At 39.8% G+C, this 15,024-nt stretch overlaps 1 protein-coding gene across 1 annotated transcript in view; it reads right to left on the reverse strand.

The window, feature by feature from the left end:
- PHEX (phosphate regulating endopeptidase X-linked) overlaps positions 1-15,024 on the reverse strand; it is a 109,068-nt gene that overhangs the window by 50,315 nt on the left and 43,729 nt on the right. Inside the window, exons 10-12 of the mRNA XM_075720467.1 lie at positions 14,245-14,338; positions 9,415-9,543; positions 5,736-5,837 (exon numbers count right to left, since the gene is read on the reverse strand). Coding sequence (XP_075576582.1) covers positions 5,736-5,837; positions 9,415-9,543; positions 14,245-14,338 — 325 coding nt within the window. The remainder of the gene's footprint in view (positions 1-5,735; positions 5,838-9,414; positions 9,544-14,244; positions 14,339-15,024) is intronic.

Raw genomic sequence — 15,024 nt, forward strand, 5'->3', positions numbered from 1 at the left:
ATTTTAAAGATCAGAGCCCTGGTCACACAAGTCATGTCAATGGAGTTTCAATTGCGGGTTCTCCCTTTTCCCTGTGGCCCACCGTTACAAAACACAGCTGTCAATACCATTTGGCTGACATAGCCGGCCGCAATCTGCACCTTCATCGTAAGGAAAACAAAAGGCTCTCCTCTTTCCCCCCACTCCTCATCTGCCATCCTTCTCAGGGGCTGCAAGGTGGCCCAGAACTCATCAGGTGCCTGGGCAGCTGACGAGTGATCTTTCCACGCAGCTTCTGTAACTCACAGACCACATACTTGAAGACTGGTGCCAGACACACCCTTGGAGCTGCACTCATTTGAATATAATTTCTCTGTTCTTCCAATGAGGGCAAAATTTAACGAACCCTACAAAAAAAGAGGCTAAAAGGGCAAGAAGAGGAACCTTTTGCTTGCTTTTTTTTTTTTTTTTCAGTCAGAGATCTCCATTGAAAATTCGAGAGATTAGCAGGCATAACTGAAGCGCATTTCAGATGATAGTCAAATACAGAGCAACAAAGCAAGGTTTGCACGGAGCAGAGGAGGAAGGACAGGGCAGAAAATCGAGCATCACAGCACAGAGCCGAATGCTTCACTCCAACTCAGAGCTCCTTTGGAAGCAGCATGAGCTCCATCCAGAGAGCTAGGTGAGAACTGCACGTGAAGACAGACCTAGTCACCTAACGCTGATTAAAAATTTTCTTTGCAAGACTGGCTTTCAGATGGTCTAGTTTAAATCCATGTTTCGATCACAGAAAGAGGAATGGAGGGAGGACAGAAGGAAATTATTAGATGTTATCTCATTACACTGTTTTGTTACAGAGGGAAAGTCAAACCTTAACTCCAAAGTACATAAGGGCTAAAAGGGTGATTCTCAGAAATCAAGGCTGCAAGACAATTGTTCCCTACATCACATGGACTAGTTGATTTGATCCTTTTAATATGGTTTGGGCTCATCAAATTAGTAGTGTCCCCTCTGAGTAACTTAAAACAACAGAACAAAGAAAGTCACAGACAGAGAAACATTTCAGTGATTAGATGGAGCTGACAGGCTGCCTAAAGCAAAATTCAAGCATTGATTCTACCAGAGGGCCTTTTGTAAGTCCTTCGGAGGTCAATGGTCCCTTTGATTGCAAAGCATCAGGCTGACAGCAAGGTATACAAGTTTGGCCTCAACCAAGTGCAGAAGAAGGGTGGGCATCAGTCAGAAAACAGGCAGCAGAAAACTCAAAAAACAGTCAGTATCCAAATCACAGAGAGGATTTGCAGCTAATTCTCTTTAAAGCCTGCCAAGTCATTTGCATTACAGTGTTGTCATCTAAAGATACAATCATCGTAAGGAACAAAAGAATAGTCTAAGATGAAGTGTTTTTCTAGGAAGTCTCTCCATGCTCACAGTCCAGACATCCACATCCGACATTGATCTTATTCTTCTTTCAGGAAATGAGTAAAAAATTTTGTTAATGACCCAAATATGCCTGAAGTTAAAGAAAAGGCTAATGACAAATTAAATGCATCACATGGAGCAGGTCCAGTAAACAAAACCCACCAGGTTTCTACAGTTTCTTTCTTTCCAGAGTATTCAAAGAATTCAAGAATGCAATGAGATTAAAAATACAGAGGAATAGCAAAATATATGAATTGCAGTCATTTCCATGCAGCATACAGTTCTGCCATAGAAATTCAGGCAGGAACTCTACTCTGCATTGCTATAAGGGACAATGTGACAGCTACTGATGAAAACATAAAAGACCAAGACATTCTTTACCTAACTAATAAGTTTTTTTCCTTAATTAATTGACAATAAGAGTAGAATATAGTAGAATAGAACATAGAATATTTCACTTGGAAGGGACCTAGAACGATCATCTAGTCCAAGTTCCTGACCACTTCAGGGCTGACCAAAAGTTAAAGCATGTTATTAAGGGCTTTGTTCAAACACCTCTTAATCACTGACAGGTACGGGGCATTGACCACCTCTCTAGGAAGCCTGTTCTGGTGTTTGACCACTCTCTCTGTAAAGAAATGTTTCCTAATATCCAGTCTAAACCTACCCTGAGGCAGCTTTGAACCATTCCCATACATCCTTGTCACTGGATACCAGGGTGAAGAGATCAGCACCTCCCTCTACACTTCCCCACCCCAGAAAGGTGTAGAGACCAATGAGGTTGCCCCTCAGCCTCCTTTTCTCCAAACTAGACTAGCCTAAGGTCCTTAGCTGCTCCTCATAAGACACACCTTCAAGCCCTTTCACCACCTTTGTTGTCTTCCTCTGGACATATTCAAAGACCTTCACATCCTTCTTAAATGGTGGGGCCCAGAACTGCACACAGTACTCAAGGTGAGGCTGCATCAATGTCAAATACAGTGAGATAATTGCCCCTTTTGACTGGCTGGTTATGCTGTGTTTGATGCACCCCAGGATGCGGTTTGCCCTCTTGGCTGCCAGGGCACACTGCTGACTCATATTGAGCCAGAATCTGGCAGAATCTGGCATTAGTTCTTCTTGAATTTCATCCCATTAATCATCAACCAATGCTCTGACATCTAGATAGATATCGAGAGATATCTATAGATATCTACATAGATCCCTCTCCAAGACCTCTCGTCCCTTCAGAGAGTCAACAGCACCTCCCAGTTTAGTCAGCAAAATTGCTAATGGTGCGTTCAACTCCTGCATACAGATCATTGATAGAAATATTGAACAGAACTGGCCATAGGATTGAGCCCTGAGGAGCACCGCTGGTGACTGGTCACCAGCCAGATGTAGCTCCGTTCACTACAACCCTTTAAGCCCTGCTGTTCGGCCAGTTCTTCACTCAGCACACCATGTACCTGCTCATCTCACATTTGCATAACTTGTCCTGAAGGATTCTGTGAGGGACAGTATCAAAAGCCTTACTAAAATCCAGAAAAACTACATCCACCATCTTCCCTTCATCCACTAGACAGGTGACCTTTATCATAGAAGGATATCAGATTAATAATGAAGCAGGTGCCATCTTTTGTTCTGGAAATAGAAACAAGCAGAAGATGCTCACAAAGGACTGAAATATATTTCCAAGCAGAATGTCCTACCCTAATAAAAAAATTCCATGGAGGTGTTAGTAACCACAGAGAACTAGAACAGTTGTTTTATGTGTTATCAGGCCAGGCCAGGAATAATTGGCTAAAATACTACAGTTTGCCTATACAGAAGATCAAAGCAGAGAGCACTTTCTGGCCTTCATCTGAAAGAAGGTACCTGCAGCATCCCACTGCGCTCTGTCATAACGCTAGTCTATATTTTGATAGTGGTCCAAAATGAAGAGTAAACCTGAGAAGACCCCCAGGATGATACAACTTGCTCTTCAATTCAAGAACAAACTAAGCTCCTTCCTAAATTGTGAAATCCACGGCACTTGCACTATCCCCACAGATGCGGGTGACACTTATTGATGAAGAAATGTAATTTTACAGTTCTATATAATAAAGTAATAAAGTAATCCTCTTTTTTTAAACAACCAAACAATCCTCACTCCAAAATTCCTGTTGTCTGTGCTGCTTTATTAAAGTGTAAGTGTCAAAAAAGTGACAACATAATGTGTTGGGCTCATGAGAATTAATTGGAACAGAGTATCAGATTTTGAAGGTTCTATTTTATTATAAATCTTAGATTTCCCCAGTGAATTATCTGACCATACATGCAATGAATCTATTTCTTGAATTAAAAACATGTCTATCCAAATGTCCCAGGACAAATCCAATATCTATCATTAGCAATAAATAGTATTTAATAAATGTGCACGAACTCCATGTCTGGAAATCTATCAAAATGTCTCTCTAGACTCTTTCCTTCTAGCCAAGTAGCCATTTCTGTGACTCTGGTCTTACACTTACAGTCATAAGACCTAGCACATAATTGTTGCTGCAGTTTCTAAGTCATTACATAACACTTGTGTCTTAACAAGCTTGACCTTGGTTCCTATGTCAGTAAACTATAAAATTGTTGTTCAAGTCAGTGAGAATGGATTTATACCATTTGCTATTTGTAGTACTATAGTTTGTAATACTATTTTTATTGTTGTGCTTGAATTTAGCTTGTCATGCATTGTTCAGCCCAGACTCACCCCATTAACTTCAGAAACTTAAATGAGGTGCCAAAACTGGGAACAAAGTGCCATAACCTTCCTAAATACGTCAACAGAGGGAAACAGGCATCTCTATCTATAAAAGATCTAACCTACCTTCTGAACAAAACTCTCCCTAAACTGGGAAAGGGAGAGCTTTTTAGGGAGTTTATTAGTTTGCAGCAATGCTTGTATTGTTTCTCTGCTGAAAGGCAGGTAGCAAATTTTGAACAAAATTGTTAAGCAGACTGTTTGCTAGAAAAGTCAACATCAGACTTGCATATGCCTGTAAAGGTATATAGAAATTTCTCTGTTAGGGAAATAGAAAAGTCTTCCTACTCTTACTTTGCACCAAATTTATCAAATATCTAAATTACAGATCATTATATTTCTAAGGGTATATCTAGTAAAAAACCAAGCATAACAGCCAGTAAGAAGTAATAACTGCAGTCCATTTACTATCAGGTTAGCAGGAAATAAATGGTGTCTTACTATTGTTCTCTTGCTATAGAGTTTATTGGTGCATTTATGCAGCTTTATTTCATTTGCACATCTGTGAAGAGCACTGCTGTATAAAATGTAAATGGGCTGTATATGGAATTTAAAACTTTTCAAAGATAAAATGTCTCAACAGCCTTTTCATCAGAATTACAAGAAAACTTTGAAGTCCGTGTTTGTTTTTAAATCAAAACACCGCTATTTTTATTCAAGCGGAGCCAGCAGGAACAGTTCAGCTGCACTAGCATGTCAGTTTATTCAAAGAGGGTATTTACTAATTCACTGATATCCCATTGCCTCAACAAAGAAAAAGATAGTCCTACACACTGCCCTCCACTCCTCTTTGTTTATGCCTCTTCCAACTGCTGCTCTGGGGGCAGAGCTCTGCATTTGGACAAGCTCCCTTTCCATATATCACATGCTGTAGACGTGGGAATACAGTGAAAACGGAGCTTTGAGTACCTCCTCCTGCCTTCACCTTTACCTCCTGCATTTTATTGTCACTCCATCTGAAAGTAATCAGGATCAGTAATGCCATCCTTGATCATAACACTTCATAACTGGCATTATTCTATCAGGAGATGGGTGTTCAGCTGGGATGGTCATTGCACTCCTGGAAGATGGCTTTCAAGGTAGGCCTCCCACCATGATATTGGAGAAGATACAAGACCTGGACTATTCTCATATCCCCTTCTAGGCTGGATCCTCCATCTTCACACCAAACACCCTCAGCTGTCCCAGATGTTTTAGACACTGTTTTCTGTTTGTAGGTTGGTGTGTCCCTGACATTCCAATCAAGATGAAGACCTTGTGAAGAAAAGCCACTGTACAGGCAAATCTGAAATGAGCTCACAGTCTACATCAGCCAGAGCCAGATGGGGAAAGATGGAGGCAAGAGAGAAAGAACAAGGTAGGAAAAATAACTTCAGCAGAGAAGCAGGAGCTCAGACGGCTCAAATTCTAGCAAAACAGAAGTGGCACGTGTCCCTTCACAAACAAAATGATGGGTAAGTAACTGGAACTACAAGTACAGTCTGTGACATTCTGTTCTCACTCAAGTCAAGTCTCCACCATAACAGGATTTTACCCATTGAACATTTATATTTGTTACCTTCTCATAAGCTTTTCTTTTTGTTTCAGAGTCCATCCAGTCATTTTCCTTTTCCAACATGTCAATAAAAGCCCAGCGAATTCCTTCAATCAACTCCTCCATCTGCAAAACATGTAGCAAACCCCTCCCCAGTAAAATATGTCATGGCAGAATCATTATAAGAAAAGACTTGGTGCATGCAGGAATGATAGATTTGGTTAGACCATGAATGATTCCAAATCAGACAGTATCTGCTGTTCTTTCTTGAAGGCTGATTTCTTCTTTCTCCAATCCTCAGACGCTTCTTCTGAAAATAAGTTTCTTGCCATTTTCTTTTCCTTCAGGTGTACCACACAACCTGTGCATTGCTGACCCTTTCATGTCACAATTGTGAGAATGTCTGTCTTGAAATCATAGAAAATACTGGGAGATTTACAGTGATCTGGGGAGATTTCTGACACTTTGGTTCTAGATCACTAGACCACGCAGAAGGAGCCGGCTGCAAGGCATTTGCACAAATAAAGCCTTCTCTGCAGAGAGAGCATCTGTAGCCTTGTTTGGTTTATGTCAGACTGAGACACGCCTTATTAATACTTTCAAAGGACTGAATTTGGACTGACAGTCTCATGATCCAAATACAAAGCAGTATCCAAATATTTAGTCTGTATTTAGCTGTATTTGTGAAGTACTCCTACCCTTTACTTACTGCAGGGATAGAGGCCATGGCTTACAACACTGAGGAGCCTTAACTGCTTCTGTGGTCTTGAACCATCAGTGACAGCTTGCATCTGTGCAAAGCTAGGAAAACCCACAACCATTTTAGCTTGGCTGCTTCTTCAGACACTTATACAAAGCCACAAGCATATCACAAGCAAGTAAAAAAATATAATAATAGGAGTGCTTAGTGAGTATGGACACTAAGAAAACCCTGAAATGACAGAAAACAAGAAATCTAATGTCTAAGAGATGCATTATATTGGTCTAAAGAGCAAAAATGTCCTCTTGCCTGTGCATCCCTCTGGCAGCACAGACCAAAAAGGTCTAAGCGATCAGCTGCTTCTATTTATATCAACAGATGAACCTCATGACAGATAGCCACTGAGAATACTGTGAGAGTGAGGCAATTCAGGGGATCCAGGTGTTGCTTGAGTCCTTTAGCACAGACCAAACTAGAGCTGAGATAGCACAAGACATGACAGACAATCATTACATGAAAACTTATTGGATCTTTGTGTTATCAGTTATGTTACATTTAAAAATAATGAAAATGTCAAGTACCAGAGATTTATATAATTTTATTCTATAGATTTCATAGCTCTGAAATGTCTTTAAAAGTGGGGACTAAACCCTGGAAAGTAATGTTACCTTTAGCTAAATTGTCATTTATGTATCAGATATATATTTTAATCTGGAACTGTTCTTTATTTGCAGTGGAGGCAGACAAAACATAGCAAAGCTCCTTTGATTATTCATTTTTTCCTACCCTTTTCAAAAAACATTTTCTTATTTTTAGAGACAATATGGGACAACAAGAACAGGTCTAGCATTAAATATGACTAAACAGTCCATATTCACAGTAAACTGCATCCCAGGGAACAGGATAACTTAAAGATATTGATGACAGAGCACTGACTCAATTAACTTAGTGCACTAATGAGGTGAACTCCCTGTATTTGGAGGTTACAAGTTCAAATTCAAGCTCTGCAGCTGGACCCTGGTGTATACTTAGGCTTTATGCACCAGCTGTAGCTGCAGGGGGCAGGGGGAGAAACCTATTCCTGCTATCAAAGTTATTACCGAAACTGCTCAGGCATAGCTGTAAGAAACACTGCAGGCACTCTGGGTTAGAAACAGTGCTATATTTAGACACAAATAATGTCTGTCTTGATAAAAGGAGAGAAGCATCTAAGGTATGAAACATCAGTGACAAAACATGGGGGGAAAAGAATCCATATTATCCATAACTCAGGATTTGCTTATCATAGACAGATATATGCCATGAGCCAGGGAAAAAAAAAATCTGTACAAATAAGAGTGCTTTTCTCAAGTGCTTTCTTACTGCTTAAGAAAGAGAAACAGAACTGAAAACCAGCAAAATGAAAATGGCAACACCACAAATTATTAACTTGAAAAGCACACTTCTAAGTGGACTGCAACTAATTTCACCTGCATTTAATTTTCATCTCCATGGGCAGTTCACTATAAGTCTGAATCCTGTGATGTGCAGTATAAATTTTATATGCGTTTCTTACTATGGATGCTACTGTGAATTCAGATAGGTTTTTAAAGATTTGGTCTGAAAGGAATTTGCATGCCAAGAAATATTTTAATTAGGTCACATTTCAACAGAAAACCATGCTCTACTCTATCAGCTTCTCATAATTTTCCCTTAGATACACAAACATGAAAAAACTTTCATCCCCTCCATAAAGTGTACATTTCTTATAGTCCTTCTCTTCCTGCTTATCTTGCACAGAGATCATACTGTTTAATATCCCAGAAATATTTTTGCCACTAAATTGCCAAATAGCACATTAAATACTTGATCAAGGATCAGGGGACTGAAAAGCTGGATCTCAGAGAGTAAACTCCAGCTGAAGGCAAGTAGCAAAAAAAAAAAAAAAAAAAAAAGCAGAACCTGAGAGGGAAATACTTGTCATAAAGATTTGGACAAGACAAATCAGAGTGTTGGTCTGTCTAAAATTGAGTCCTTCCCTGAGAAAACAGTCAAACTAGATAAAGTCAAACACGCAAACTAGATGAAGTGAAAGAAAGGCTACTGAGCCAGGGCTGTACAGGACTATCACAAAGCTGTCGCTCCTAGTGCAGGATGCTCTTTCACGTGTTTCCTAAATGGTTGTGCCTCTCTTGCACCAAGAGCTGAGTTCAATGACTAAATTATTTAATTTTAAACTAATAACTGTTGGAAAAATCAATGCCTGGAAAAGCAGATATTGGAAAACTCTATGAGAAAAATATGAACTGAAAATAAGTCATAAATTATTGTGAAGAGTAATTAATCATTTGAATATGTTATTATGGGAAGTGATAATGTAGTTATGTTTGAAGTTTTAAAATGAAGATGAACGTCCAGCTAAAAGCTATTCTCTGGACTCAGCAGTGTGGAAGAATACTTTCCTTCACTGTTGAGCAAAAAAAAATCCAAATCACAAATATAAACTCTCAGTATATGGCTCTAAGTTTCCCTTAATTTGGGCCAGACATCAGTTACACTTATTGCTTAGACTACAGGTGTAGAACAGTCAGCTTTAGAAGGGTAGTCCTGAAGCAGAGAAGTCTTGGCTAATCTTTAACTAGTCAGTAAAAACTTTATTATAAAGAGTTACACTAGCTCTACTAAACCATTTCTCACCAATACCCCCTGCCCCACCCTGTTGTTCCTGCACAGCCTGGCTGCCATTAGTTAAGCAAATTAATGCTGCTCAGCCTGTTTTTGATCTGGCTACATATTTGTCTGAAGGGCTGCATATAGAAAGAATGGGCAGTGCCCAGATGGACAGAAAGGTGACATTTCTTTCAATTTGTTCTGTTTTATCCTTGCCTTTTTTTTTTTTTTTATTCAATTAAAGCATTTTTAAAAATCTTGTCTCTTTTTAAACTTCAACCTAACATCAGAGACAATTTGTGAGGAGGAAGCCATTAATTAAAAGTTTCTAGACAGAGATCTCAAAAGACTCACCATCTCTTTCTTGTCTTCTTGAAAATGAGTGTTCACAAACATCTTGCCCACAGCGTAAGGGAGCGCGCTTTCAACAAGGTCCACACATTTTTCCCACTGGGGCAGCAAAGTTGTGGTTCCATGGATGACCTGTGGGCAGGTGCATGTAGCAGGTCATAACATCATACTGTTTAAGGAGAACAAGTATGCATCCATGTACAGTATAGTCTAAAGCATATTTGTCAAAGAGCTACCAAAAGGAAACAATAACAATACTTTACAGTTACTTCTATTTTCAAGTGCTATGACAAATAGCACTTTTGAACACTTTTGAACCCCACAAAATAGCTGTAAGATTTTAAACTTAGAAACAGTACAATGGCAATGACTTAGAGAGGTTAGGCTTTGGTAGCCTTTCTGTATTAAGTGGAGAGACACTTTCCTCTAGAAAATCTCTGCTCTATCTCCTGAAAAAGTTTCTCTCTCTCCACCGACTAGGTGAGAAGCCTAGGGAGATCATCCTCATGAAAATGACATCAGTCCTTATAAAACACCTCCTACAGAGCCCTCCACTGCCATGCAGTTATCTGTGCTAACTAACGAGTCTAACTTTGTTAGGTACATGTCCACACCTTTTTGCCATTTACCTGTCTAGCTACTCTTACCACAGCCTATGTAAAATAAATAGTTGCTTTCAGTCCCTTTCCCAAACAGCGTATTTTCAAGAGAAAACAGGTTTGAACCATCAAGAACACTAAATACATGTTTGTCCCCCAAAAATCTTGTTCCATGTTGTGGTAGAAAGATGTTGGTAGAATAGCTTGTGTATTTTATTAAAGGATTGGTGGTTAAATACACAGTTCCAGGCTTTGGTGATGTCCCTGCACCAATATACATGAGTTTCAAAAGATAAATAATCAAGAATGGTCAACACACTAATGAACAAGGCAAAACAGAGCTCAAGCACATTGCTGCCTTGGTTTTTGTTTCCTATGGGAAGAATGTTTTTACCGTGGTCACTTACCCAGTTAACATTACATTTTCTCATCAAAGTAGAAGTTAATTTAAAATTTAAAAAGTACACACAAAAACCCACAAGATGGGTCCACGCAAGCAATGGCAGTCCTGATTTAAGAAACATTTGTTGTTTTCAAGGTTCAAAGAGTTCCTTTTCCACTTAAGGAACTTCTTAAGCTTTTCCACAGAGAATAAGCAAAATCCCAGTCCAGTAGTTAACACCTGTCAGCTGTGTAAAAGCAGAGTACAGTCAACACCAGACCAGGTCAGGCAGGATAGGATTTTGGCCTCTCGCAGATTATACAAGCCTCTTAAGCACTGATCTAGCAGTTTCTGAGCCTCTTCTTTTTCCCAGTCTTCTCTTCCTTTGAGCCCAAGATTAAATTTCTAGCAAAGCTGAAGGGTTTGGATTTGTTGTTTTCCAAGAGGAAAAGATTTCACTGGAAAATTCCAGAGTAGCTTAACCCTCAGCTATTGAAGGTCAGATATTTTGGTAGTTCAAAGATTGATTTTCTCCATCATATTATCTGTAATTAAGCTTAATCAATGACTCATACTTAAATACACCAGTGAATTGCATTTTCAAACGCTTTTTATTAATACTGTATGTTCGCTAATAGGTTTTCAATGACAGAGAGAACACTGCTTCTATAAGAAAACCACATTAGGCAAACCAATACATAATAAGGTAATAGTTTCCTAAATAGAGCTGAATTTGAAAAAACCTCCTTCTTTTTCCAAATTATCCAACCCTCATATAACACAGCACTCAAAAAAGAAAAAAAAAAATAAAGAAGAGGAGGAGGAAAAAAAGAGAGAAGAAAATTTCTCTCCAGGGTCCAAGTAAAACCACAATGGTGCTTTTTCCTGATGCAGAGAGGAAGAATGGGAGTCATGGCATTAGTCATCAGAGCTTCAAATTCCTTCCGAAAGCTCTGACGACACATCAACCACAGAAAGAGTCAGGAGACAGAGCTGGCTTTTAGACTGTGACATATGATTATTACAACATAATAATTATCATTATTTTGAGGGAGGCTTAACTGTAAGGAGGACAGAAAGGCAGCACAGGCTGTGAGACCAATAAAAATAGAGCTGAGAGGAATAGATTATATCTCACATCTGGTTTACTGATATTTATGTTACAACAGCCAACTAGAACTCCCTCAAAATGGTCCTCCTAATATTAATGTACCACTCTAAAATAGAGTACTGCAGGTAGTAACAGTGACTATAAACAGCAGGTTTCAAGCCCTCCCAGTCCATTCAGAGCTCCACATCACAATTAACTGATCTCTTCCACAGGTGCCACTGCATGTTTGCTAGGACTCAAAGCACCACTGCAGAGGAGCTGCTGATAGTTGCTGATGTGGTAATCAAAGCACTTTCTCTAGAGTCAGCAGGTTTGTCCTATTTCTCAACCTGAAGTTTTTTTAAGTTTCATCATGTCTTCTTCCCTCTCTTTGCAAAGAGTTTAAGTGTCTTGATGCCAAGATTTCTACATGTAAGATGTAAAAGCCACCAATAGAAAACAAGAACATGGTGAAAAAAATACTATGCTTGTGATGGGTGAGGCTGGCTGACTGACTGACTGAATGAATAAAAGATATCCTTTGTTTTAAGGGTCACTGATCTGTCTCATGGTCATGACTTTTTACTAGTCTTTCAATGTTTTCTTCACGTACCTGGCTATATGACAAAGAAAAAGTTCACCATCTGAAGTGGCTTGGAAACAAGACAAAGCACCTTTCAGTTTCAGTTTCATCCTTGGTTTGCTCAAAGACCCCTCACACTGTCCACAGGATTATTAGGGTGGCTTTCTGTTCAGGGTTCACTTAATCAAATACATGTGTTTTACATAAATGCCCATATTACTTAATAGATAATTAGCTCTGCTCTAACAGCTTTGGGTAGTGACTAATGTCTTCTGGGGCTTCTGCAACCCCAAGCTGAAGGCACCTGATTGGCTTCTCTGTGGAAATGGCTGGTGTATGGATGTGTCAAAACTCATGTAAAACTGGCACTAGGGCATGGAGACAGGTTTGAACAAGCTTAGAAAACCTGAAATCTTACACTTTTGTTTTATCAGAGCTATATTAGAATCATAGAATCGTTTAGGTTGGAAAAGACCTTTAAGATCACCGAGTCCAACAGTTAACCTAACACTGCCAAGTCCACCACTAAACCATGGCCCTAAGCACCACACCTACATGTCTTTTAAATATCTGCACAAGATGGTGACTCAACCACTTCTCTGGGCAGCCTGTTCCAATGCTTAACAACCCTTTCAGTGAAGATACTTTTCCTAATATCCAACCTAAATCTCCCCTGGTGCAACTTGAGGCTGTTTCCTCTTGTCCTATTGCTTGTTACCTGGGAGAAGAGACCTACACCCACCTCACTACAACCTCCTTTCAGGTAGTTGTAGAGAGCGATAAGGTGTTACCTCAGCCTCCTCTTCTCCAGGCTAAACAACCCCAGTTCCCTCAGCCGCTCCTCATAAGACTTGTTCTCCAGACCCTTCACCAGTTTCATTGCCCTTCTCTGGACACGCTCCAGCACCTCAACGTCTTTCTTGTAGTTGAGGGACCCAAAACTGAACTCAGTATTCGAGGTGCAGCCTCACCAAATGGCGAATACAGGGCAATGATCACCTCCCTGCTCTTGCTGGCCACACTATTCCTGACACAAGCCAGGATGCTGTTGGCCTTCTTGGCCACCTGGGCACACTGCTGGCTCATGTTCAGCCAGCTGTTGACCAACACCCCCAGGTCCTTTTCCTCCAGGCAGCTTTCCAGCCACTCTTCCCCAAGCCTGTAGCATTGCATGGGGTTGTTGTGACCCAGCTGCAGGACCCAGCACTTGGCCTTGTTGAACCTCATACAACTGGCCTTGGTGCATTGGTCCAGCCTGTCCAGATCCCTCTGTAGAGCCTTCCTGCCCTCAGGTAGATCAACACTCCTGCCCAATTTGGTGTCATCTGCAAACTTACTGAGGGTGCACTCGATCCCTTCATCCAGATCACTGATAAAGATATTAAACAGAACTGGCCCCAAAACTGAGCCCTGGGGAACACCACTTGTGACTGGCCACCAACTGGATTTAACTCCATTCACCACAACTCTTTGGACTCAGCCATCGAGCCAGCATTTAACCTAGCAAAGAGTATGCCCATCCAAGCCATGAACAGCCAGTTTCTCCAGGAGAATGCTGTGGGAAATGGTGTCAAAGGCTTTTTACTAAAGTCCAGGTAGACAACAACCACAGCCTTTTTCTCATCCACTAAGCAGGTCACTTTGTCATAGAAGGAGATCAGGTTAGTCAAGCAGGACGTGCCTTTCATAAACCCATGCTGACTGGGCCTGATGACCTGGTTGTCCTGTATGTGCCGTGTGATGGCACTGAAGATGATCTGCTCCACAACCTTCCCCGGCACCAACATCAGAGTGACACATGTGTAAACAGTAGTTTTTTTCAAAAGCTTAGATTTTGGCCAAACAGGTTTGGCCTGCAGGAATAGCACAGATCACAGCCCTGGCATGTAACTCAAAAGCTTTCCAGCTTTCAAGTTTCTGCATAAGAAAACTAAGGTTTTTAAAGGGGAGGTCTCAAAAACTCATTAATATATTCTAAAAGACATTTTTCCTTAGTGTCATATACCAAAATATGTATGTTTTAATTGTTTTAGAGGGAGTCTTCAACAAAAAAGTTTATTCAAGAAATTTATCCATCACAGAAAAAAATTTCATGTTTTGCAAAATATATGTAACTCTAAGGGAAACCAATAGTATCAACACTAGTACCATTGTAAATGCTATAAAAACTCTAACTTACCCGAGAAAATTCAAGCCACCGATACTGAAAACGTCTACTGAGGTTAAATAACCTTGAATAAACCATCCTCCACACCAGATAGTTGGCAAGAGTCCTGTTAAATCAGACATATTTTTATCAGACATCTGAATGCATGTGATATACCACAAAGCACTCACATAAATATCTCTACAAACATTTCAACTGAATGGTGGAAAATTCACCTTGAAAATTAATGAGTGATGACCAAATTGATAAATCACTATTACACAGAAGAATCTGTATGATTGCAGCCAGTTAATATGTAATTGCACCATGATAACTATCTTCCAGGGGATATTTATAATGAGTCCATCTCTTAGTATGTCATTTTTAGGTAATGCTTTTTTCAAAAGGCAGTTTTCATTTTCCATAGAAGTGGCAAGAACCGTGTCATAATAATAGTTGCATAAAAGTTCTATCCAGAGATAGAAAATAACTGTTTTTTCTTTTGTAAATCAAAGTGAATGTTATCTCCCCTCATTAGTAGGGCACATAAATTGTAACTATGAAACAGAATAGATAACAGTCCATCCCATATATACTATCATTATTTCATATTTGTATCTTTCATTAGAAGTTATCAATATGCTTTTAATCGTTCTTACTACCCACAGAGTTATTAAAGTATTACCACTCTTATTTTGCAGATAGATAATTGAAACACCAAAAAAGAGAAGTCTCAGTAAGAAGAATCTCGTAAGAACTGAGGCTGAGAGATCCAGGAAGAACTTGTTCAAAATTCCAAGGGGACCTGACATC

This window comes from Pelecanus crispus, chromosome 1, assembly GCF_030463565.1.
Source record: "Pelecanus crispus isolate bPelCri1 chromosome 1, bPelCri1.pri, whole genome shotgun sequence".
Lineage (NCBI taxonomy): Eukaryota > Metazoa > Chordata > Aves > Pelecaniformes > Pelecanidae > Pelecanus > Pelecanus crispus.